This window comes from Oreochromis aureus, linkage group 22 (assembly GCF_013358895.1).
Source record: "Oreochromis aureus strain Israel breed Guangdong linkage group 22, ZZ_aureus, whole genome shotgun sequence".
NCBI classification, from domain to species: Eukaryota; Metazoa; Chordata; class Actinopteri; order Cichliformes; family Cichlidae; genus Oreochromis; species Oreochromis aureus.
In genome coordinates this window covers 39,535,326-39,562,600 of record NC_052962.1, presented here as the reverse complement: position 1 = coordinate 39,562,600, position 27,275 = coordinate 39,535,326, and the positions used below count along the sequence as shown (strand labels likewise).

General features: G+C 43.0%; 1 protein-coding gene across 6 annotated transcripts; it reads left to right on the top strand.

Moving 5' to 3' along the window:
• The first annotated feature begins 570 nt into the window (after positions 1-570).
• On the top strand, positions 571-25,951 carry LOC116317418 (major histocompatibility complex class I-related gene protein-like). 6 transcript variants are annotated; one of them, XR_005609915.1, is made up of 10 exons: positions 571-736; positions 1,961-2,206; positions 2,400-2,690; positions 16,392-16,676; positions 18,353-18,484; positions 21,777-21,797; positions 23,626-23,892; positions 24,102-24,216; positions 25,146-25,448; positions 25,542-25,951. XR_005609915.1 is itself a non-coding variant. In XM_039605916.1 (10 exons), exons 3-10 carry the CDS (start codon positions 2,038-2,040, stop codon positions 25,153-25,155), a joined length of 1,290 nt encoding a protein of 429 aa, XP_039461850.1. In that variant the 5' UTR covers positions 599-736; positions 1,262-1,838; positions 1,961-2,037; the 3' UTR covers positions 25,156-25,499. The 6 variants fall into 6 exon arrangements, 5 of the variants coding, with proteins under 5 accessions (XP_031592038.1, XP_039461850.1, XP_039461849.1 ...); XM_039605916.1 differs by lacking the exon at positions 25,542-25,951 and adding an exon at positions 1,262-1,838 and having other exon boundaries at positions 599-736; positions 25,146-25,499; XM_039605915.1 differs by lacking the exon at positions 25,542-25,951 and adding an exon at positions 1,198-1,838 and having other exon boundaries at positions 599-736; positions 25,146-25,499.
• The last annotated feature ends 1,324 nt before the right edge of the window (positions 25,952-27,275 follow it).

The following is a 27,275-nucleotide window of genomic DNA, read 5'->3' as shown; positions in this document are numbered from 1 at the left end:
GCAGGTTTTAAATGTGTCCTTGATCCATCACAGCGGATTCAAATGGCTAAATGACCTCCTCAACATGTCCTGAAGTTCTCCAGAGGCCTGGTAATGAACTAATCATGTGATTCAGGTGTGTTGACCCAGGGTGAGATCTAAAACCTGCAGGACACCGGCCATCGAGGCCTGGAGTTCCCCACCCCTGCTCTACAAAGTGCTTTGTTGAGATGAGTTGTGCATCTTTCCATGACCAGCTGTTTCATTTTGTCCAATCCACTACTCACAGTTTGTGTGTTTTACGTCTGACTAGATTCTGTTTTGTGCACTCGCTCCAGCGTCCTTATACGTATCACCATAGTAATATATTTGTGCTCTAAAAGACAAATAATTTCTTTATTCTTTGTTACTAAAAACAGTTAATAACAAGAAAGGAAATATGGCAGATGGCAGATTGTCTTGAAACAACAACTGTAATCTCCACATTTCAGCTTTAATCTCAAAATGATTGATAATAATGTTTTTCTTACTAAAAATGCACGTGCATTGAACGCGACATATATAGAGTGTCTAAATTCAGAGCAGGCCGTGAACGCGCCGCAGACAGGAACTAGGTATCTCAGAAGATGAGGAAAAAACACGGTCGAAAAATCCAATAAAAGCGAGTTTAGAAATGAGAAGAAGGTCTTCTGTGTGTGCCAGATGTTCGTCGTCACAGTTCTCGTCTTTCTGGGGGCAGGACTGGCTGCCAACAGCGGTGAGTTTACTTTTTCAGGATATTTTAATGAAAGTGAAAGTAAAGAAGGACCGTTACTTTTGAGACTTCACGGAACATATACGACGTTTTTATTTACTTCATGTCAGTGATGTAACCTGAGCGCACGGGTACAGCAGACACGCAGAGGTCGGTTTACTCATGATTATGAACTTTTAGGAATTAGAAGGTGTGTGTGTGTGTGTGTGTGTGTGTGTATAATTCGTTATACCCAAACCTCCCCCCTGTGTTGTTTATAAAACTGCTCATTAGTTAGTAGAATTATGGTAGATTGTATTTTATTAATTTTCAGCATCTTGTGAAGAAAATACATCGTACAACGTGTTTTCATTCAGGTTTTTAGTCACTAACAAATACACAATACAGCATACTGCCAATACTGTGTATAACGTGTAACTGTATAACTTTAATGCCAATAAAGATCATTCAATTTAAATCATCAGAGGTCTGTCCATGTGCATAACCAAGCCAAGGGGGCACAAACCAGTGTACTCCTTGTACTCCTAGGGCCGCCTCAGGAAGCGGCCTAATCTGGCATAAACTCTTGGCTTGAGCAACAGATGTTGTCACTCAGACAGTATCACCAGCTCCAGTGAGTAGGAGGAGAAGTCAAAACCAGAAGCCAAGGCTTTTTCCACTAACTCAAGTTTCCAGCCTGTTCCAGCATCTCTGTGTATGTCTCTGAGCTTCTGTGGGACGTTGTTAAAGTGGCAAGGAAACCCAACACCATCATTCTCTCGTCCCTTCAACCCAGCTGCGATGGCCGCGGCACAACACACCACGTTACCAAAATTGAGACGTGCATGACCAACAAAACTGGCTCACGACACAGCAACGCGGCAGGCATCATGGCACTGTCAGACCCCACCCACATCTGCTACCCTATGTCTGTGAAGGTTCTCAGTCATCCAGGTCATTGTAGTCAAAGGAGTTTGCAAAGAAAAGCGTCTGGACTTCTTTGAGTTGCTTGAAGACGTTTCACCTCTCATCCGAGAAGCTTCTTCAGTTCTAAGGTCAAATGGCCGAGAGTCCCAAAATCTGGGAAGGTGGAAAGGTGAACATGTGAGGAGCAGAGGTAGTGAAGGTAGGTTTATTAAACAAGTGAATAAGAGAGGAGAAGAAGAGAGCGCAGTCAGCTGGAGCTACTCAGCTGTGCAGAGTAAATAAATACCTTTTTTATGTTTTTCTTCCCTTTGTGACTTTCAGAGATTCACTCCCTCACTTGCATCTACACGGCGCTCTCCAAACCCGACGGCACTCCGGGCATCCACAAGTTCACATTCATGGGTTTGCTGGACGGCAGGGCGATTGAGTACTACGACAGTGAGAGTGAGAGGAAAGTTCCCAAACAGGAGTGGATGAGAGAGTGTTTATCTGCTGATTACTGGGGAAAAGGCAGAGAGGAACAGTGGTTAGAAAGCCTAATGAATCGAATGAGAAAGAATGACTCGGGTAAGCTCCACGAAATGTCAATACCAATAACAAGAGCACCAAGTTGATCTCCAACTGAAGCGTTTCTCTATAAAAATGTCTTCTACGTTTTTCAAGTCAGGACAAAGTTATTCCTGTTCATTTGTTTAAATCAGAAGGTTTTTTTTATTTTTTATCTCTAACCTGACCTTTATTTATTTTGCCCGTCTTTCAGTTATCCACGTTCTTCAGGGGATGCGTGGCTGTGAGGGCGAAATGCAGCCTGATGGCACGCTCAAGTTTCATCGCGCTATGCACACGTACGCCTATGATGGAGACGACCTCCTTTCTTTCGATTATAAAAATGAATTCTGGATCGCCCCGATTACAGAGGCCCAACTCACCATGAGAGAGTGGGACAGTGATCAGGCCATGAAAGAGCACATCAAGAGATACCTGGAGAACGAGTGCATTGATCGGCTGAAGATGTTCTTGGATTACAGGAAAAAGCAACTAGAAAATGCCCGTATGTATTTAATAATCTTTCTGTTGTTATAATCTTCATTAGTAGATTTAGTAATAAATGCATGAGCACACTGTTTGTTTGTCTTTTAAGTTAGTTGTGACCCAGAAGTTTGGTCTTATACCTTTGTGTCTTTGAGTATCACCTGGTGTGTAGGAGTTCTGTTTGAAAGGCAGGTATCATTTTAGTTACAACTCTGAATTTTAGTGGTTGATTTGGGAACTGAAGCGAGATCGATCAACTGTAGACCAGACAACAAACGACGGAGGCCCAGAAAAGTACAATCAAACGATGAGTTTATTGACAACGGAGAACAACCGTCAGCATATGGCTTATTTGCTCTGACAAAAATACACTGAGTTCTGGTTTTATAGCATAGAGGATCACACCCCCACATACACGTCAACACAGGTCAAAAATACATTATGTCCAGTCATTGTTTACAGACAAGGGTACATCTTGTACATCTCCAATAACTATGAACAGACATATAACTTCTCTTTTTGATAACACCTTCCTTTTAAGGTAATAACTTCAAGCTTCAGGGCCTCTAAGGGCTAATAATGGACCCTCGTCCTCAATCACTAAGTAGACTGAATTGGCGCAGGTCTCAAATAAGAAGCAGAAGACACTTGGGCCTTCGCTCAGACCTGCTACTAGATTTATGTGTATTGTAAGCATGCATGCAATTAACCTGCTATGTTCTCATCTTCCCTCAACATGTATCACCTGGACACTCTCACCAGTGAAGCTTAAAACCCTCTTGGATAGAACATCAACTCTAAACAAGCACAGATATGCAATGTGTATAAAATGAACTAAACCTGTGAATAGAATGAATGTGATGACAAACATATTCAATGCAATATGAACCCTGTAAACAATATTACTGATAAAATAATACTGTAGAACATGTTATTAATGCATTTATCATAAGGCAGATTATATGGCAGCAATAAAAGAATCTCTAAATCCCAACAGAACAAACTGTAGGGAAAAACAGGTGATCAGTGTCAGACAGTAATCAGTTCTGAGGCCAGTCAAAATCCCAGTTTGAGCTTCATGCTAACTGTGGTTCTGCTGTGAAAGTGTTACATTTCAGCCAAAACAGTAGCTCTCTTAAATCTTTTCTTTACTTGTACTCCATTGTATTTTCTCAGAATCTAAACCTGCCCAGCTGTTACATCACACTAAAGCAGGGTTCACTAACCAGTCGATCAACCTGTCAATCTCTGTGTCAATGAAAGTAGGTCGCAGAGCATTTTAGGCTATTAATATATTACTTTAACCTATGAGAAGTTCAGTCACTTCTCTGAATGTCTCGTGATGTTTGATTGGGTCACGTGCAAAGCTGCAGAGTCATTTGGCTGAAACTGCAGACCGTGTAGCAGGGTAAGATGGCGTCCGTAAGAACCCGAAAACCTACCCCTTTCATTCAGAATGGGAGCGTGAGTTTTTATTCACTTTGGTCGATGACAGAACAGTTTGCCTGCTTTGCGCCCAAGCAACCTGTAGATGAAGAAAAGCCCAAACTGAAGTCGAGGGCAAAGGAGAGCAACGTCTGGGAACTTGTGAGCTGAGAAAAATTTCCTCTCCTGTTGTGCAGTGAAAGACACGGCTGACAGACACCTTCCTGACTGTTTGAGACTGGGTGTGTCCAACTATGAGCCCGACTACAGAGCGCTAACTGACGCTGTGCAGTCACGGTCATTACATGAGCTTTTGGTAGATTTTATACAGTATTAGGTGAAATACTGTGCATTATATCTGGTTACAGGTGTTATGGAAGTTTTCATTTAATGAAGCCTGCAGACAACGGTGTGTGGGAGCTGACATAAAACCCCAAGCTTGGTGAGAGAGACAGCAGCTATCAAGACACTGACCAGCAGAGTCTCTCCCTCCAACACAGCCCTGGGTTTAAATACGTTCTACAAAACAAAAGGCAGTACACAGCTGGTTTACACCTTTGGTTTTCCCCAAAGAAAGAGTTCACACTCCCTCACACCTCTTACAGTGGTTGATCCCCTTGAGAAGCTATCACACTGACTTTGGCTATGTCCACAATAATGCGTTTTTGTTTGAAAACGCATTATTTTCTCTCTGTTTTGGCCTCCCGTCCACACTGAGACTGCGTTTTTCGCTGATTGAAAACGCTTTAGAAAAAACATACATTTTAAAACGGTCCTTTCGCGTCGCAGTGTGGACAGCAAAAACGGAGACTTTTTCAAAACTATGACACATTTTAGTCATGTGATGCAGTCATGTGACTGTAACCCAACCAGTGCAGGAGCCTCCCTACACCCCGGACTCTGCGTTGTGTAAGTTTGTGTTGGATTGGGGTGCACAGTAGAGAGACCAGTCGGACACAGGCGTTTAATTTGTGGCTCGGACTGCGCCGTTTATTCAGATGCTGGTCAAACACCACTCCAACTCTGCTGCTGGCCCTTTGCAAATCACAGTAAACACTGAACCAAGATGGCGCCCGCGCGAATGAGAAATCTGAACTACGGTGTCCTGCAGAGGACAAATGGTCAAAATTGCTAAAATCTACAATGTATATGCAGTTCAACAGTGACACCTTGTGACCAATTCCAGTCACTGCCTTACATCCGCCCCTCCTTTAAGTGATGGCGTCCCAGTCATCAAACAAAACAGAACAGTCTCACTATGTATAAAAGAATAACGGTGTGGGAAGATGTGCAGTGTAATGCAAAAATGTCTATGTGTGTATCCTATTAGTATGGGTACACTGGCTGTGTCATCCTACGCGCAGCCCTCCTTGCTTTTGCCCTCTGCCACAGCATCCATCCCGTTTCTATCTTCTTCTGATCCTCCCCTGGTTTGTTAATTCTCGACCCATAAGTCAGTCTCTTTGGGGGATGCCGACTCCTCGGCAAGTTCCTCCTTGGTTCACTGGGTCTGGGAGGTGAGTGGGTGCCCCTAGCAATTTCATTTCTCCTCCATTCTTCACTCTCTTGTCCTGCCCCTGTTCCCCTTTCCTCTGGTCCTGTGGGGGCAAGTGATCCATTTGCTGTTTCAGGTGAAACTCCGTCCACACCTCCGTCCAGGCTATCAGCCTCCCCGTCCTCGATTGTGTCCGACTCTTCCTCCTGTCTGATTACTTCCCCAGCCTGCTCTCCGCTGTCTTCTATGTCCTCAATCCCCCAGCCCTCCTCCATGTCGAGCTCCATTTCCTCCCTTGTCTCCTCTCCCACCTGCGCCACGGGAAGAAACATACACTGTGTGAGTAAGTTGCAGTGGACCACTCTCTCCGTATCACCATTTTCTGATCGCACCACATACACCGGCATGTCTGGCTGTTTTTTCACCACAATGTATGGACGTGACTCCCACTTGTCTCCTAGTTTGCTTTGCCCCTCCACATGACACACTTTAACAAGGACTCTGTCACTTTGACTCTTTGCTTGCTGGTCATAGTATCTTTTCTGGTGACCCTTAGCCTGGCGGGAGGCCTGATTAGCCTGTGCATAAGCCTGTGACAGGCAATCATTCAGGGTCTGGACATATTCGCTATATCCACCCGACCCATTAGTGGTTGACAGCCCAAAGACCAAGTCAACAGGGAGTCGGGGATGCCTGCCAAATATCAAGTAGTATGGTGTGTACCCTGTTGAATCATGGCGGGTGCAGTTATAGGCGTGTGTCATTGCATCCACATATTCGTGCCACCGGGGCTTCAGGTGAGGTTCTAGCGTCCCCAGCATGTTCATAAGGATGCGGTTAAACCGTTCAGTTGTCCTATTGCCCTGTGGGTGATAGGGCGTGGTGTGGGTCTTAGTGATGCCGGTACATTTGCAAAGCTCCTTCACCACAGCACTTTCAAAATTGCGCCTGCATGCAATTTTGCATGGAAGCCAAACCGACAGAAAAAGTTTTTATACAGCACCTTAGCCACTGTGCTGGATCTTTGGTCTTTAGTGGGGTATGCTTACGCATAGCGTGAGAAGTGGTCAGTGACAACGAGGACATTTTCGATACCCCCTTTTGATTTCTCAAGAGTCAAAAAATCCACACAAACTAGCTCCAATGGGGCACTGCTGTGGATACTGACCGGGGGGCCCTGACCCCTGCAGTTGGAGTTTTTCTAAGGCAGCACCTCTCACAATGCTCGCACCAAGCCTTGATTTCCTGAAACATCCGTGGCCAATAAAATCTCTCCCTTATTATGTGCAAAGTCCTCTCAAAAACAAGGTGGCCTGAGTCATCGTGGAGAGCAGTCTTGACTTATATAGGACTTATATATCCTCTGGTAGCACCAATTGCTCAACTACTCCCCTTTGGCTGTCTTGGATGCAGCGGTACAGGATGCCATCCCTTACCACTAACCTTCTCCACTCCTTTAAGAGAAGGCGCACGTGCCCTTCACCACTCATCCGCTCACTGCGGCTTGGTTTCTGGTTCATACTCTTATAGTGCAAGACAGGGCCAATAACAAGGTCTTTTTTCTTCCCTGCATGGATCTCCTGTTTGGTCATGGTGGGCAGGGATTCCATCCCCACATCCCTGTAGGGCTCAGTGGATATTGGGGGGCTGAGTTCAACTTCCTCCCCAGCAGACATGCCATGGCCAGTGAGGCTTTTAGTATCCTGGGTAGCCTGTCTCACACCATGCCCCTGTTCGTCGACACCCACCCACTGAGGGCATGTCTGTAGGATGTGCATGACCTCCTGGTTAGACATGCGAGAGAGGGCGTCAGCGTTTGTGTTGCCCTGTCCCCTCCAATACTGGACATCAAAATCGAAAGCAGCCAGCCTAGACACCCACCGCTGGCCTGTAGCATCCAGCTTTGCTGAGGACATAACATACTTGAGAGGGTTATTGTCTGTCTGGACAGAGAACCTACGCCCATAGAGGTGGTTGTAGAATTTGTCTGTGACTGCCCATTTGAGAGCAAGGAACTCGAGTTTGTGTGCAGGATACCTTGTCTCTGCTGGGCTCAAACCTCTGCTGGCGAAGGCTATGACCCTCTCAGCTCCCCCTTGGACCTGAGCTAGAACGGCGCCCAGACCTTCCCCTGAGGCGTCCGTTTGAAGAACGAAAGGCAAGCTAGGATATCCCAGCACTGGAGCGCTTGTCAGCCTGCAGCCCCGCCAAGAGCACTTAAAGAGGTATGCACCTGCTAGGGGGGGGCGAGGGGGGGGGTATACCAGGGTGTCCACTAACTTGGGGGTCTGAAGCAGAGGTTGGTACGTGCATTGAGGCATGGGTGCCGGGTGGGGCTATAAAACCTCCATGGGTCATATTCACGATAGGGGGCATGACAGTGTTGGAGCTTATAGCAGATGAGTGGAGGGGAGCTCGAGGGTCATGGACAGCAGCTAGTGGCATGTGGGGCAAACGGGGGGTCAGCCCATGCTTTGAACTTTCAAGGGTTTGCTCGGCTGCAGAGGGATTATTCATTATGCCCACTCCCTGCAGTGTTAGGGGGCTTGGCATAGTGGCATGGGGGGCAGGTGTGGAATACAGATAGCTGGTGTACGCTTGGGAGATGGATGGAACAGTCATCGTTGGGTAAGGGGTGTTAAGTGATTGGTTCAGGGTGGGCTGCTGGGTACTTTGCACCGCTGGGTAGTTGGGATATGAGGCAACATGAGTGGGCCCATGGACACTGGCCTGAGGGGAAAGAGCAGGGGACATAGTTATCTGTACATCTGGCTGAAACACTGGAGGGGCTGTAGTTAGGGGGCTGTGGCTGGACTGGCTTGTCTGATTGGTTGGCACTGAACTTCAGATAGGTGTGAGGGCACCTGCATTTGGCCTACATAGGCGTCTCTACGTCTCTCTGCGCCACACTCTGATCTCCATTCCCAGCTCTTCATCCCCTGTGTACCTCCTCATGTTTTCCCTGCGTGTGACTTTGTGAGTTATGGTTTTGTGTTTTGTTATTATTATTGTTCCCCAGATTAGGATTATGTTTAGTTCTGCCCTCGCCTTTTGTTATTGAGCACTGTAAATAAACCTCACTCGCATCTCCACTGCTGTCTGCAACTTGGGTCCTCATTCACTCCACCACACGACTGCTGCCCCAGCCGTGACAGTAGGAGTGTTTTTAAAAACTTAAGTTGACATTACCTTATTTGGGGGGAATTACCCCCGCCCCTTTCGTGAGTGTGGACGCTTCCTCTCTTTGCTCTTTAAATGCTTTGCTTCTTTTATTGATTTTTATTGATTTTTATGCTGATTTTTTCCCTTTTTCTGTATGAGCTTACCATGTAGAGCTTCTGGACACTTATAGATCATTAGGACTAAAGTGTTCTTAACAGAAACAGCAACATTTTTATAGTTACCTTATCCTCAGCGCTCCGTGTGTCTGTGGCCTACACACAGCTGAAGCCTGATTACAGCGTCTGGACACCGAACAGCCTCAATAGCCTGGAAAGGTGCTAACCGCTAGGCTAACTAGCAACAAGATGCCTTCCCTCTCCACAGATGACTACCACAGCCTCCTGCAGAAGATTGCAGTACTGGAGACAAAAATTCATCGCTTAGAAGTAAAGTGGAGGTAAATGGACTGTGTGGAAATGAAACAACCTTGCCCTTGATTCAAAGCAATGGCGATGAGCAAGCTAGTACACAGCTAAGGAGCACAGATAACATCACCAAGAAAGTAGACTCTGTGCATTATTATAAATCATCAAGCGATAATCCCCCCTTGGACTGTCTTGGTGCAAAACCAAGACATAAATCATGTCTCTTGGAAGGGGGAGGACGTATCACAGGCAGGCCACAGCGAACTGAAATCTCTGAAACCGACTGGCCTTCACTTCCTACGAGACAGAGAAGCTCTTCTACCCCTGTATACGGGAGGAAACAGGACTGGACAACCGTGAATAGGAAGGCTAACAACAAACCTCCAAAACAACTGAATGTGAAACTGCAGAACAGATTTGCTCCACTATCAAAGGACCCTGGATCTATATCGGACAACCATCCATCTAAAAGTAGCGAAGTAAGGTCTGAAAATCTGTTGAAAAGTAAAGGCCACAGGAAAGCTAAAGGCTAGGCCTGAAACTCTGATTGTAGGTGACTCTGCCGTAAAGGATGTACAAAGGATGTGCGGTAAGAACACTAAAGTCCTCTGCTTTCCTAAGGATATGGTCAACAACCTGAAGGAGAGAATTCTTCAGATTGCAGATGAATATCCAACCGTGACAAATATTGTTCTGCATACAGGGTCAAACGATGTGTCCAAACAACAGTCGGAGGTTCTGAAACGGGACTTTACTGGATTATTAAATACTGTAAACTCTCTGAATGCAGCTGTATTCACCAGTGGACCTGTACTGCCCGTCAGAGGAGGAGACGAGAGATTCAGCAGATTGTTTGCACTGAATAAATGGCTTATATCAGGATGTGCTGACCACTCAGTGCATTTTATCAACAACTTTAATATTTTTTGGGAACGCAGGCATCTGTTTAAAGCATCCATCCATTCATCCATCTTCATCCGCTTTATCCGAGGCCGGGTCGTGGGGGCAGTAGCCTAAGCAGGGAAGCCCAGACCTCCCTCTCCCCAGCCACCTCCTCCAGCTTATCCAGGGGAACACCAAGGCGCTCCCAGGCCAGCCGAGAGATGTAATCTCTCCAGCGTGTCCTGGGTCTGCCCCGGGGCCTCCTCCCGGTGGGACATGCCCAGAACACCTCACCCAGGAGGCGCCCAGGAGGCATCCTTGTCAGATGCCCGAACCACCTCAACTGGCTCCTTTCGAAAGCAAATGGATTTAATTTTAACAAGTCAGGGGTGAAACTGTTCACCTCCAACTTGTTTTATTCCATACGTCAGCCATCTGTGCTTGGTGCCAAGGCTGAGATAAACGAGGAGTTATCTCATAAAGAGGAACAAACAGTACTCCGAGAACAGACAAAGCCCAGCAGAAACCTTGAGGAGGAGCTCCATCTGCCCCCACCCGGGAAGAGCCTCAGAAAGGAGAGATGTCTGAGGCTAGAAGAGGGATCCCTACTTGCCTCCAACTCTCTCAACAACACCAACGACCAGGACCAGGGACCACGACCTTCCCCAGTCCCCCAAACCCCTGACAGGCCATCACCCTCCTCCCCCTCCCTTTCTCCCTCCTCCCCACACCTGAAATTCACTGAGGAGATGATGGAGCAGGTCAATGCTGGGCTCAGATCTACCCCCCGGCCCAATCCCTTTTTGTCCCCCATAAACCCCCCACCAGAGCAGCCAAAGGTTCGCCATCGAGCCCCGCCCTCAACAGAGCAATCAAAGTTACATTGCGCAGCCTCGTCCCCCTTAGTTCCTCCTTACCACCTTCATGCCCTGTCTCCACAGTCTGATGTGTGATGTGTGCAGGGTCCAGGCTGCGAGGATTATGGCAGTGGTGACTTTTCCCAGGAGAAGCTGGGACCCTGTTTATTAGAAGGTTTTAAAATTTCTGTACTTTTAGGTGACGGAAGGAGAAATGTGGCCTGGTCAAAACACAGAGAGCTGCACTCTAAAAGCTCTTTAAATATAGTAAACATACCTTGTGTGCCACAGACTGCTCCCAAACACGAGGGGGCAAATAATACCTCTAAAACGCTTAAGTTGGCTTTATTAAACGTTAGATCTTTAGCTGGGAAAACATTTTTAAGTAACGATTTAATCACCGAGCACAGCCTTGATTTTATGTTTTTAACTGAAACTTGGTTGGACCAAAGTAACAGTGGAGTTGTTCTCATCGAGTCGACCCCTCCTAACTACAGTTTTATCAGTGAGGCCAGGGTGAGCAGGAGAGGAGGAGGGGTTGCTGTCTTATTTAATGAATCATTTCAATGTAAGCAGCTATCTCCTGGAAGTTTTCAGTCTTTTGAACATGTGGCTTTACAGCTGAAGGCCCCATCCAAAGTTGTGTTTCTTAATGTTTACAGGCCTCCCAAATACTGCACAGACTTTTTTAATGACCTCAGTGAACTGCTGTCTGTGATCTGTGTTGATTTCGACTGTGTAATTATTGTTGGGGATTTTAACATCCATGTGGACAACCCTCAGGACAAAGGGACTAAAGACCTGAGTAACACTCTGGGCAACTTTGGGCTGACTCAGCATGTAACAGAGGCCACACATAATAGAGGACACACTCTTGACCTACTGATCTCCAAGGGCCTGAGCATCTCGAAGGTTACTGTGTCTGATGTGGGCCTGTCTGATCATTACTGTGTTTTCTTTGAAAGTAAAATCTCAGCCCACACAAATATATCAACAGCAGTGATCACAAAACGGTGTATAACTGAACACAGTAGTGAGATCTTTAACCAGGTCTTCCCATTAACACCTGACCTGTCCAGAGGTTCAGTCAATGAGCTCGTCAATAGCTTCAATGCTAAAATGTTAAATGTAATGGACACTATTGCTCCCATTAAGGTGAAGGTTATCTCTGGAAGGAAAAAGTCTCCATGGAGAAACTCCACACTGGTGAAAAATGAAAAAAGAGAGTGTAGGAAAGCTGAGCGCAGATGGAGAAAAACAAACCTCCAGGTTCATTATGACATCTATAAAGAGAAACTTCACAATTATAATTTATAACTGAGGAGTGCAAGGAGGTCCTACTTCTCTGACATCATCACCAAAATCAGTCATAATGCTCGGGTCTTATTTTCTACAGTTGACAGGCTAACAAACCCTCCTGTGTCAGTGGCAGCTGAACTTCATTCGACCATGGCCTGCAATGACTTTGCCAAATTCTTTACAGAAAAAATCCAAAAGATTAGACAAGCAATTAATACATCAACAGCAGATCCAGGAAATGTACTGTGTCCACCGAAAAACTGTTTAAACACCATCAAACAGTTTCACCCTATTAACAGCAAAGACCTGGAGGACATCTTAGGTCAACTGAACTCCTCTTGCTGTTTAGATGTCCTGCCAACAAGTTTTTTCAAAAAGGTCACAAAGACTTTGGAGTCAGACCTGTTACAGATCGTCAACTTTTCTTTAATATCAGGTGTGTTTCCAGAATCACTAAAAACTGCTGTAATAAAACCTATACTGAAAAAGGACAATCTTGACAAGACACAAATGAATAACTACAGGCCGATCTCAAATCTCCCATTTTTAAGTAAGATTATTGAAAAAGCAGTTTCTCAACAGCTCAATTACTTCTTAACACAGAATAACTGCTATGATGCCTTCCAGTCAGGTTTTAGACAGAACCACAGCACTGAAACCGCTCTGACCAAAGTGTTTAATGACATATGTCTGAATACAGACAGTGAAAAAATGTCAGTCTTAGTTTTACTGGATCTCAGTGCAGCATTTGATACAGTTGACCACAACATATTACTCAAACGACTGGAGAACTGGGCAGGTCTTTCAGGAACTGTACTAAACTGGTTCAAAACATACTTAGAAAACAGGAAATACTTTGTATCAATAGGTAACTTCACATCTGAGCAGACAAGTATCACATGTGGAGTTCCCCAAGGTTCCATCTTGGGACCCCTTCTGTTTAACATTTACATGCTCCCACTGGCACAGATTATAAAGAACAACAAAATAAACTATCATAGCTACGCAGATGACACACAAATACAGGGAGTGCAGAATTATTAGGCAAGTTGTATTTTTGAGGAATAATTTTATTATTGAACAACAACCATGTTCTCAATGAACCCAAAAAACTCATTAATATCAAAGCTGAATGTTTTTGGAAGTAGTTTGTAGTTTGTTTTTAGTTTGAGCTATTTTAGGGGGATATCTGTGTGTGCAGGTGACTATTACTGTGCATAATTATTAGGCAACTTAACAAAAAACAAATATATACCCATTTCAATTATTTATTTTTACCAGTGAAACCAATGTAACATCTCCACATTCACAAATATACATTTCTGACATTCAAAAACAAAACAAAAACAAATCAGCGACCAATATAGCCACCTTTCTTTGCAAGGACACTCAAAAGCCTGCCATCCATGGATTCTGTCAGTGTTTTGATCTGTTCACCATCAACATTATGCAGCAGCAACCACAGCCTCCCAGACACTGTTCAGAGAGGTGTACTGTTTTCCCTCCTTGTAAATCTCACATTTGATGATGGACCACAGGTTCTCAATGGGGTTCAGATCAGGTGAACAAGGAGGCCATGTCATTAGTTTTTCTTCTTTATACCCTTTCTTGCCAGCCACGCTGTGGAGTACTTGGACGCGTGTGATGGAGCATTGTCCTGCATGAAAATCATGTTTTTCTTGAAGGATGCAGACTTCTTCCTGTACCACTGCTTGAAGAAGGTGTCTTCCAGAAACTGGCAGTAGGACTGGGAGTTGAGCTTGACTCCATCCTCAACCCGAAAAGGCCCCACAAGCTCATCTTTGATGATACCAGCCCAAACCAGTACTCCACCTCCACCTTGCTGGCGCCTGAGTGGGACTGGAGCTCTCTGCCCTTTACCAATCCAGCCACGGGCCCATCCATCTGGCCCATCAAGACTCACTCTCATTTCATCAGTCCATAAAACCTTAGAAAAATCAGTCTTGAGATATTTCTTGGCCCAGTCTTGACGTTTCAGCTTGTGTGTCTTGTTCAGTGGTGGTCGCCTTTCAGCCTTTCTTACCTTGGCCACGTCTCTGAGTATTGCACACCTTGTGCTTTTGGGCACTCCAGTGATGTTGCAGCTCTGAAATATGGCCAAACTGGTGGCAAGTGGCATCTTGGCAGCTGCACGCTTGACTTTTCTCAGTTCATGGGCAGTTATTTTGCGCCTTGGTTTTTCCACACGCTTCTTGCGACCCTGTTGACTATTTTGAATGAAACGCTTGATTGTTCGATGATCACGCTTCAGAAGCTTTGCAATTTTAAGACTGCTGCATCCCTCTGCAAGATATCTCACTATTTTTGACTTTTCTGAGCCTGTCAAGTCCTTCTTTTGACCCATTTTGCCAAAGGAAAGGAAGTTGCCTAATAATTATGCACACCTGATATAGGGTGTTGATGTCATTAGACCACACCCCTCTCATTACAGAGATGCACATCACCTAATATGCTTAATTGGTAGTAGGCTTTCGAGCCTATACAGCTTGGAGTAAGACAACATGCATGAAGAGGATGATGTGGACAAAATACTCATTTGCCTAATAATTCTGCACTCCCTGTATATATCACAATGTCACCAGGAGACCGAGGCCCTGTACAGGCTCTTGGTAAATGCATTGAGGAAATTAATGACAGGTTGTGCCACAATTTTCTCCAGCTAAACAAAAACAAAACTGAGGTAATAGTCTTTGGATCCAAAGAAAAACGATTACAGGTCACCAGAGAACTTCAATCTATACACCTAAAAACCACAAACCAGGCGAGAAATTTGGGTGTAGTGATGGATGCAGACCTAAACTTAGAAAAACACATTAAGACAATAACAAAATCAGCTTACTATCACCTCAAGAATATTTCAAGGATAAAAGATCTGATGTCTCAGCAGGACCTGGAAAAACTAGTCCATGCATTCATCTTTAGTAGGCTTGATTACTGTAACAGCATCTTTACAGGTCTACCTAAAAAATCAGTCAGACAACTACAGCTCATTCAGAACTCTGCTGCTAGAGTCCTCACTAAGACCAAAAAAGTGGACCACATCAGTCCAGCTCTGAGGTCTTTACACTGGCTGCCTGTCCGTCAGAGGATAGACTTTAAAGTTCTGATGCTGGTCTATAAAGCTCTGAATGGTTTAGGACCAAAATACATCAGTGACCTCCTGACCCAGTATGAACCTTCCAGATCCCTCAGGTCATCTGGATCCGGTCTGTTATCAGTCCCCAGAGTCAGAACCAGACACGGAGAAGCTGCATTCAGCTTTTATGCTCCTTATATCTGGAACAAACTCCCAGAAAGTCTCAGATCAGCTGAAACACTCAGTTTATTTAAATCCAGGCTGAAGACTCACCTGTTCTCAGCTGCATTTGAATAAAGCACCAAATCCACACTTTTAAGCTTAAATTCCAAAACTTACATTTTAACTACTGATTTGATTTTTGATTTTATATACTGTTTTGTTTGTTTGTTTGTTTGTTTGTCTTAATCAATTTTAAATCATGCTTTTTATCTATTTTGTTTTTAATGTCTCTGTAAAGCACTTTGAATCACCTTGTTGTTGAATTGTGCTATATAAATAAACTTGCCTTGCCTTGCCTTATTTATTTCATTACTTTGAGTGTTTACAGTGTAGGTGTTTCTGTGTGGAGACCCCAAAGCAGCTGTGGATCTTTTCCAAGTGAAATCACTGAAATCACATTTATATCCTCAGGCTGCACAGAGAGAAAGATTTGGCTGCAGCCTAAGCAAACATGCTGGCAGTGCTAACAGAAAAACAGTAGTTTGTAGTCCAGCGGTGATGTTCAGGATGTGAATGCTGATTTGCTGAAATGTGGAGAAGCAGGAAAGCAGCTGAAGTTCATCCTGCTTTTTTTTGATGGAGAAAGATTAAAAATACATGTATAATGAGTTTTCATTGTTTTTAACATGTAGTTTTATTTCACCTTTTGACTTTTGCATATTATGTATGAAACAATAACTAAAACTGATCTAAAATCTGTGAAAGTGAACAGGTTTCTAATTTTAGTATCGGCAGCATGCCTGTTTGAAATTGTAGTAGCTGCTATAATGAGTGATTACATTTTTTATTAAGTTATTGATTACAGATGTACCGTTATCTTTTAGTTACCTTGTGCACATTATTTTTCTCTCTCCAGCTACACCTGTCGTGTATGTGTTTGCAAAGAAGGCCACAGTGAAGACAAACCTCATCCTGACCTGCCTCGCCACAGGCTTCTACCCCAAAGACATCATCATGAAGATCAGAAAGAACAGACGTGTTCTCGCTAAAGAGGACGGCCTGATGAGCTCAGGAGGTCTTCCCAATGGAGACGATACCTTCCAGAGGAGAGACCATGTGGAGATACTAAAGTCTGACTTGTCAACGTTCATCTGTGATGTCACTCACGAAGCAACAAACATACGTGCTACGAAACTTTGGAGTAAGAAACTTTGTTGTTTTTCATTCGTCAGTTTTCTTTCTTTAGATTAAATAGTGAGGTTTTCTGTTGGTCAACTACATCCCGCGTTACAGACATTTTAGTTATATATGAGGTTACAGCCCAACAACAGTAGTGGCAACCCCTCAATCCACTCACGGCTTGACTCAGTGCAAAATTTGCAAAGCATGTTTTTTAGAGTTTGGTGGAACCTTTCTAAGGCACCCTGACTCTCTGGGTGATTCGCTCTGGAAGTGTGATGGTTAACACAGAGCTCTGTCATGACCTGGGCAAAGATTTTAGACATAAAATCTGTGCCCTGATCTGTTTAGATGCATTTAGGCAGTCCAAAGGTAGAAAAGAACAAGTGCTTTCCCAATCCCACGGGTGTTTAATGAGTGCAGCGGAATGGCCTCAGGATAACGGGTGGCAGTACACATCATGGTGAGGAGGTATTGGTTTGTTTTTGGAAGAGGACCAACACAATCAACAATGACATGCTCGAATGGTTCCTCAACGACTGGGATGGGTTTTAACGGAGCTGCCGGAATCACCTGATTCGGTTTACCAGCAAGCTGACATGTATGGCACGAGCGGCAGAATTTTACTACATCAGATTTGAGACCAGGCCAGAAGAAGTAACGGAGGACACGGTTGTATGTTTTTGTGATTCCTAAGTGACCGGACATGATGTGGTCATATGCTAAGCTTAGGACCTGGGAACGGAATGACTGCGAAACAATTTGCTGCACTCCCTCATGTGTGCAGCCAGAACTGGGAGTCCAGTAGCGCATCAGCACCCCATCCTCAATGAGGTGAGATGTAGGTTTCCCACACTTAGGTTCCTTCACATAAGCCCAACAGGATGACAAGCTTTCATCATTTTTCTGGGCTTCTAGAAGCTTGTCTTTATCTACTGAGAGTGTCATAGCTTCCTCATCAGGCTGAAGCTCTACTGACACAGGGGTACTTTCACAGTCAGGTGGTGCGCTTGTTGGATCTGAATCACTTAGGGCGTAGTTGGACTCATGGTGAACTCCTCTAATTTAAACTCCATACTAACACACCCACTACAAACACCCTTCCCCCAACACAAGAGAAAACTGCCAACCAGAAAAATAGAGCCAACAAAGGACACTGGTAACTTACCCGCGACGATGATGACGGCAACAAACAAAGAACGAACGAGCCCACGCTCCAATCCAAGGTAATCAGCAAAAGTGAAAGATGGTGGTGAGACCTGCTGTGGTGGTTTGGAAAAGGTGGAGGCCGAGCAGAAGATGTTCAGATGTTGACTGAGAGTGAGAAGGATGGAGATGAGTCCATCAGAGGGACAGCTACAAGTCAGAGACGCTGAAGTGGTCTGAGCATGTGCAGAGGAGGGAGGGAGGATATGATGGAGCTGCCAGGCAGGAGGAGAAGAGGAGGACCTGAGAGGAGGTTCATGGATGTAGTGAAGGAGGACAGGCAGAGGGCTGGAGGTATCGATGCCTTCTCTGTTCCTGCCACTTTGTATTTTCAGCCTTGTGCATATCGCTACATTCCTATATTTCTTTTCAGTTTCCTTTCCTGCTTAATATTCAACACATTGCTCTCCATGTTTCTCGCCTGCAATAATGACTTATTTCATGTTGTTGTGTCTTTAAATTGTTCCAATGTGAATGTTTCCTGTGTTTCAGACAGAAGTCAGCTGAGTGACGCTGTCAGGAGCAGAGCTCTGAGACCCACTGCTACAGTCCTACCGGTACTGGTGGCTGTGATTCTTGCAGTTCCAGCTGTTCTGTTGCTCTTATATAAAGTTGTCAATCCAGGTACGTACAATATACTAATACATCGGTTGGTTGTTCTCAACACAGGTGGACTGAATTATTTTTTAAATCCTGCAATAATGAATACATAGAAGCTTTTGTTAAAAAATTCCTCTTTCTCTAAGATAAAAAACAATTTCTAGAGGAAGTATATTGCAAATACAAATTATAAATTTATAAATATGAGCTATGCCACAGGTTGCAGTCTGGGGAACGCCTTACTGAAAACTGGCAGTAGCTCCAAGCCTGACAAATCCCCCCTGATACCTCTGAGAACAGCTGACAAACAGGGACAAGGTGGAGGGCAGGTGGGGCCCAGAAGCAAAGGGGGGTATGGGGCAGATTGTTTAATAACAGTTTGAGCTACAAAGACGTGATTTCAGTGAAATATCTGTTAGACTCTCCCACAGATAATGAGCAGTTCTTCTTGTTTGGCTTGAGTAACAGTACAAAATCCTCACACCCAGTTATGTTGTGTATTTGGGGCACTGAGGCTCAGCATAAGAGAAAGACATAAAATTTGTGTGTATCATGCAAAGAGTCCAAGAATAACAAATTTGGATCACTTGATGATAATTGATTTGTAACTGATTAATCAATAATATTTATATTCAGAGGTACATATATGTAGGTATCACGTTTGAGGTAATTTAGACTGTTTCCTTCAGTTATTATTTTATTAGGACTTCATGAGGGGGTCAAAGGTCACAGGTCAGTCATGTGACATGATGTCAGACTTTCCTGTCTGCAGCTTCTGATCCAATAACTTTGACCCCTCTGGGACATAAATGTAGTTTTTCTGTGCAGAACAGAAATGATTGATGTTTGCTGATAGTGTGCAGCTCGTCTCCTCCACCGGCTCCACTCAGACACGTCTGCATGTAGAACTGTGACACATTTCAACTACATTTAGTCTGGATTACAGTAAACTGTAGGATTACACTTCAGCATGTGATTCATTCAGACTGCATGTTAATGAACATGTTGCTGACTGAGGTCTGATGATGATATCAGAGTTGGTCTGAAGCTCACTCAGGCTGTAAAGTTTTATCCCCAAACAATAACACGTCATTATTATCACTATCTTCTTCCAGAACCGACGTGACAGTCTTGTTGTCTCCTTTCAAGGCCCCTTCTCCCCTCACCTCTGACCTTGTATCTCCTCTTTCTCCAAACACCTCCCTGCTTAGTCTTGATTATTCAATATTATCCTGATACTGATTCTATTCATCTAGTTCAGGACAGTCTGTTCAGAGTCCTTTTGGCCCAGAAAATATCATCCTGACAGTTATCTGCTGTGATGTGTAAGCGGGCTGCAAATAAGGTCCTACTTTTGACTTTCAGTGTCAAAAGTAATCACTGCTCTTTAACATTTTTGTTAAAATGTCTTTTTTAACCTCCTAGGACCTGCCGTCCACATATGTGGACATCACATTTTGGGTTATTTAGACCAAAATACTCATTATACTGCTACTGTTCTATCAAAATTTCAAATGAATATCCTCATATGTGGCTCTCATTTTTCTTAAAAACAAAAATAAGGTAAAAAAAAAAAAAAATCTGGTAATTCTTTGTTTTTACATTCATCAGGCCCCAAATACAGGGAGTGCAGAATTATTAGGCAAATGAGTATTTTGTCCACATCATCCTCTTCATGCATGTTGTCTTACTCCAAGCTGTATAGGCTCGAAAGCCTACTACCAATTAAGCATATTAGGTGATGTGCATCTCTGTAATGAGAAGGGGTGTGGTCTAATGACATCAACACCCTATATCAGGTGTGCATAATTATTAGGCAACTTCCTTTCCTTTGGCAAAATGGGTCAAAAGAAGGACTTGACAGGCTCAGAAAAGTCAAAAATAGTGAGATATCTTGCAGAGGATGCAGCAGTCTTAAAATTGCAAAGCTTCTGAAGCGTGATCATCGAACAATCAAGCGTTTCATTCAAAATAGTCAACAGGGTCGCAAGAAGCGTGTGGAAAAACCAAGGCGCAAAATAACTGCCCATGAACTGAGAAAAGTCAAGCGTGCAGCTGCCAAGATGCCACTTGCCACCAGTTTGGCCATATTTCAGAGCTGCAACATCACTGGAGTGCCCAAAAGCACAAGGTGTGCAATACTCAGAGACATGGCCAAGGTAAGAAAGGCTGAAAGACGACCACCACTGAACAAGACACACAAGCTGAAACGTCAAGACTGGGCCAAGAAATATCTCAAGACTGATTTTTCTAAGGTTTTATGGACTGATGAAATGAGAGTGAGTCTTGATGGGCCAGATGGATGGGCCCGTGGCTGGATTGGTAAAGGGCAGAGAGCTCCAGTCCCACTCAGACGCCAGCAAGGTGGAGGTGGAGTACTGGTTTGGGCTGGTATCATCAAAGATGAGCTTGTGGGGCCTTTTCGGGTTGAGGATGGAGTCAAGCTCAACTCCCAGTCCTACTGCCAGTTTCTGGAAGACACCTTCTTCAAGCAATGGTACAGGAAGAAGTCTGCATCCTTCAAGAAAAACATGATTTTCATGCAGGACAATGCTCCATCACACGCAGCAGTCAAGTACTCCACAGCGTGGCTGGCAAGAAAGGGTATAAAAGAAGAAAAACTAATGACATGGCCTCCTTGTTCACCTGATCTGAACCCCATTGAGAACCTGTGGTCCATCATCAAATGTGAGATTTACAAGGAGGGAAAACAGTACACCTCTCTGAACAGTGTCTGGGAGGCTGTGGTTGCTGCTGCACGCAATGTTGATGGTGACCAGATCAAAACACTGACAGAATCCATGGATGGCAGGCTTTTGAGTGTCCTTGCAAAGAAAGGTGGCTATATTGGTCGCTGATTTGTTTTTGTTTTGTTTTTGAATGTCAGAAATGTATATTTGTGAATGTGGAGATGTTATATTGGTTTCACTGGTAAAAATAAATAATTGAAATGGGTATATATTTGTTTTTGTTAAGTTGCCTAATAATTATGCACAGTAATAGTCACCTGCACACACAGATATCCCCTAAAATAGCTAAAACTAAAACTACTTCCAAAACATTCAGCTTTGATATTAATGAGTTTTTTGGGTTCATTGAGAACATGGTTGTTGTTCAATAATAAAATTATTCCTCAAAAATACAACTTGCCTAATAATTCTGCACTCCCTGTATGCCCAAATATCAAAGAGAAATTTAAAATGCATGTCGTGGAAGAGTTCGGGTCTTAGGAGGTTAAATATGAATACAGGTAAAAGAATCAAACATGAAGCACTGCCTGAATAAAAATGTTGTTTTGTCTTTTGTGTGTTAACAGATAGACCTCAGGTCCGGTCAGGTAAGTACTTTATGTCTCTGCTCTGGATTTAGTTAAATGTTGATTTTTTTTTTATATTTGAAGTGTTTATGTGGTAATTATTATTCGAGATGGCACAATATCACTTTTTATGTCCAATACCGATATCATAAATTTAGCTATCTGCCGATACTGATATGAATCTGATATAGTCTATTTTATAATCAATAAAACTGTTTTATGTCTTCCTGCATTTTGTACAAGTTCATAGTAAAATTTAATAATAAAACACAAAACACTAGAACTATTCTATTCTACTTGTATATAAAAAATACACTGCACCCAAACTAGTTCAGTTCAACAATGCTGATCTTTATATTTAAACTTTTAACAGAACTTTTAACATTACTTGAACTATTTCAGGTAATATTCAAAAAGTACTTTAAAATGCAATTTTATGCAGATTTCAAAAACTCTTTGGTTCTGAAAAAAAGAAGCGCAATATCAGCACAAAATAATGTTTATATTCAACAACTTTTAAAAAATGGACCTTTTACACCTAAAGCTGAACACAAACAGACATCCAGAGTGGAAAGCAGTGCAAATAAATGCAAACACATCGTGATACATGGACGTCGGTGTAAGCTGTTTCTATCACATATAACTTGAGATATTTAACACGGTGGGAACAAATTTTGTCGGGGATGCTGACCTTGGCACAACACCTGGTTTGGCAGCACGTAGTGAAGCTCCAGACCGCCGACAGGTCTCGCACACAACAGCCGCTCTATCGCGTGACACGTAATGCTCCAGTCACTGCCTGGGTTACGCCATGTCGCAAGATTTGTGAGGTACTTTTGTGATATTTAATAGATCAGATTACATTTTTTATTTCTTCCCAATATGTAATCCAGTAATTTAGGTCGGGATCTGACCGATACTGATACGTAATACCGGATCGGTCCATCTTGAGTAAAATATTTATAAAGCAGCAGTGCTGAAAACCTGAAAGCTGAGTTTAACCTGCAGTTCATAAATATAAGAATAAACAGAAGTAACAGAAAGACATCAGCTTTAAATGTTTCCTCACATGTGGAGCCATTTTTAATTTTGCACTCTGTTTAAGTTTATCAACAATTGCTTATTTAAGCTTTCAATTTCAAAGAAATACTCAAAAATGTTTTAATTGATGCAATTTGAACTTTACTCTATAAGGATGTAAAGTTAAAAGCAGTTTCAGCAGATGTGTCTGCAGGTCTATGAATTTATAGATCATATCCTGAAGTCGTTATCCTCGGATAAAGCGGATGAAGATGGATGGATCCTGAAGTCGTTGCCATGTGAGAGTCAGTGTATACCTACTTTTTCGTCTGCAGCCCCCTCACAGAAGATTAAAAAGTTGGAATTCTGTGAATATGTTCATTAAGCCTTCCAGTTATAATGAAATAATCTTTGCAGAGGAGCTGAAGCTTCTGACACACACTGAAACATTTCTGTTAGCAGCAGTCTGTTCCTCACTGTGATCCCGACCTCTGCCAAGTCACAAAGGAAACGGATAAAATGATGAAGTGAAGCGTGAGAACTCAAAGAGACAGTCTGGGGAACAGAAAAGCCCCAAAACACTAAAACAGGACTCGGTTCATTGGTCAGAACAGAATGATGGTGATAATCGATCATCTCAGTCATACAGTTTGGACTAACGTGCTGAGTGTTTGATGAGCAACACAAACATGTTAAATTTAATCTACAACTCTTAAAAACAATAAGATGTGTTCAGCTCAGACCTGCCTAACAGGTTGGAAATATCAGAGGTACAGTTGCCATGTGTTGATCCACCCTGAGCACATCACTTTACATTTTCTCCTTCCAGCTCATGTTGAGGTTTATGCACAAAACTCGAAGGACGGTGCAAAAATCCTCTTGACATGCATCGCCAGAGGCCAGGGAGTCATCGACATGGAGATCAAGCGTAATGGTGAGACTGTAAAGAAGGGTCTGATGAGATCAGACACTGAGCCAAATATAGACGGCACCTTGGAGATAAGAGCCCATGTGGAGATTTCAAAGGATGACAAGCCTGAGTACAGCTATGAAGTCATTTATGAGGCACCCAAAAATCCAACTGTAAATACATTTGGTAAGAAATTTTACACTGTTTTTGTCATTTGTCAAAGTTTACTGTCTTTTAGATTATAATAGTTTTCTGTGTTTTCAGACCTGTTGTTGCTTAGAGCCATGGCAGTTAATGTATTCAGGGCCTGAGTTTCACAGTGAGATTTTGGTGCTTTGCATAATTTATCTGTTATATAATAATCATAGAATTTCATCTAATATTGTTCTACTCAGTCTGTGCATTGCCCTGGAGTGAACCATCAGAGCTGAGACCAGCTCTGGAAACAGTAGTGAACCCTCAGAGCTGGCACGAAATCAGTGAACTACTGGTCTGCTACACCGACACCAGGTCTGTAACGCTCCTGTTATAGCAACACTGAAGTATCAACAACTACTGGATCTGAGCTGTTTAAGATGGTAGCGAGGCACTAAGACTAATAACGAAGTGACGTTAATGTAGAAGTAGTGAGCAAACGTCATCTGTCCTACCTGTGTGTAACGTTGGTGGACAGTGTCAGTGTGGGACAACACTGTGTTTGTGTGGCCTGATCAAAACTGAGAGAAGTACCAGCAGCTACACACTAAAGCCAGCTTTGCCAACTATCAGCAAAATAATGAGGAAGCACAGCACGACCTAAAAGGCTCTTATTTGTCAGATACAGTTACTTTACAGAGCTGGAGCAGGTCGGATATGCAGAGAATGAAACTAAGTCGGCAGGAAGTGAAAATGAAACGAGCAGTCTCATTTTGGAAGCATTAAAGTTTAATGTGGTCGAAACATTGAGATATTTACATTTACAGTTGTGTCCAAAATGAATCCAGATAAATGTCTTACCAAACTTACTTCCTTTTGATTTAAAACCCTCCTCTGTATGTAACTGGTACCAGTGTGTTAAAGGTTAAACGTGTTCACACACAGATGTAATACAAATAAATAAACAATCAGTTTGGGGTTTTTTTATGGGGAAAATGACAAATGTTACATGCTGGACCAGTAATGCAGTGGACACCGAAGGACAAACACACAAAAAATTACAGTGTAAATTATTTTTTATAAAGCTTCATTATTTAGACACAGACTTTATTAAAGCCACACTGGGGAAATACACATTACTGCAGCACAGGGGTCAGTGAGAACAGGGAATAAGAGATATGTTAGAAAAATAAGAAAAAATAGTGCACAACATGTATTTTACCAATATATTTGTTTTATTGGAGACATTTTTAGTTTTGCTGAACATAAGAAATATGAAATAGAACTGTTGCTTCTCCCTGCAGACATTTCTGACTCCTGAGTCGCTGAGAGCTGTATGATGGAGACGCTGAGTCCTGTGAAGCCCTGAAGTCTCCATCAGATCTACACACAACACCAGATTTACCAAAACATATTCACCAGTGTGCAGAGCATTAAGACTGTTTTGTTTTTGCTTTTTTAAAAGTGAAATATTTTCCTTTTAATGCATTTTACAGATTAGGAAACTGATGAGTCAGCATTAAAATGAGGTTCTTTGAAATGAGTTTTTAAAAACGTGCCTCTTTAAGCTGAACCTCAGTCACAGTGAACGTTACATCAGGTCAGAGGTGAATTCAGGTTTTATGTATTTTAATAAAACTATCTCAGTTTGTTAATAAGTCTTGTTTCATTATTATTTTTTTTCCTGGTATAATTTCAAGTGAGCCCTGCAGACTGACCACATGTGCAGCGTGTGTCCAGAAAAGGATGGATGGAGAACTCCATGCAGTCCCTGTTGGAGCGATTTGTTCTTCATTTTTATTATTTTGAAATTTGTTAAAGTTTGTTGTTGGTTTACTTATATCTTTTGTTATTTACACGTTTTATTTGTAGGTTAATACTTGCTTCATTTTTTTGTTTTGTTTTGTTGTTTATTTGTTAAGTCAGTCAGGAAGAACTGTGGGGCCATTTTTCCTATCAATTAAGAGACTGTTATAGGATCAGCATGCACTGGGGAGGGCCTATGGTTGCTTACCAGAGCTGGGGTCCGTTCTTCGTACCTCGCTTACTACATCCAAGATCAAATCATCGCGCCAACTTTGAGCTCGCTAATCCGGTTCTCCGAACACACCTGTTGTTGACGATTAGTATAGCTGGATGAAGTAACTGAGATCACTGGGTGGCTTAAAAGGGCTACGCATCGATAGTAGAAACATTGATCGGCAACCCTTTGATTGGTCGGCGAAGATGTCGAAGGAGCGCGCTCAGTATTTTTCGGCAGCAGAGCAAGAACTCTTGATTGAGGGATTTCAGGAGTTTCAGAGTTTAATTAAAACGCAGGGGAACACTGCAAAGGCTGCAAAAGCAAGGAGAGAGGGCTGGCAGAAAGTTGCTGACAAATTCAACTCGTAAGTAATTTATTATATTATATTACATTATATCCTCTTTCACATTAGAGCCACAACAGGACCCACTAGAACATGGGAACAAGTAAAAGTGAAATATAAGAATATTCTACAGAATGGTAATATTTATCACTTATATTGCTTTTAGTCTATGACAAGAGACCCTGAAATAATCTGTTTGTTTGTTTATAACAGCAACCAAGAAAAGGGCAGAGCAAATAAAGACAGGTGGTGGTCCTGCACCCCCTCGTCACACCCCGGCTTTTTGTACTGTGACATTTATTGACATTGTGGGTTTTTGTGTGTAGTTTTACAACACTCCATCACTTTTACCTGTTCCCATGCAAGGGGTGACTGAAGCATGCACAGTAAGTTGGGAGATATATATATATATCTATATAGAGAGAGAGAGAGAGAGAGAGTGTTAAGTAAATAATACCCTGACGGGAGAATCGATATCTCTCTATGAGCACACCGTCGCGCTGAGCTAAAGGATCCTGTCTGTCCCGCAATATCCGCTGAATCCTGAAAACTCTCCTTATCAATCTTGCACCTTCCTTGCTCGCGTACAAACGGACAGGACATGGCTGCGACAGACTTCCCAAATCCACCTTCGCTTTTATAGCCGTGGTCTCTCATCTTGATTACACGAAGTGTTTTACTATTACTACTCTAAAATATGAATTACATCTGAAATAATCAAATACATGAAATAGAATGATTAATAGTACATTTCCCTTTTTTTCGGAAATGACCTGTATGTATCTGTATGAAATCAATAAAAGAATCAAATACTGCATTATCTTTAGTTACATTGATGATATTTATTTATGGTAAAACAGTGGAGAAATATCGCTGTTGCTTTCATATAAATGAAGCGGACATACCTGAGTGGCCGCGATCTAATCCTGTTTACATAAAGTAAACCTGCTCCCGAGCAGGTTTACGCTTACGGATCTGTTGCTATGACAGCAAGTCCCGGATGAGCTTCGGAGAACCGAACGATCCAAGATCACGCAAAATCGTCAACAATCAAATCCGGCTAACTTA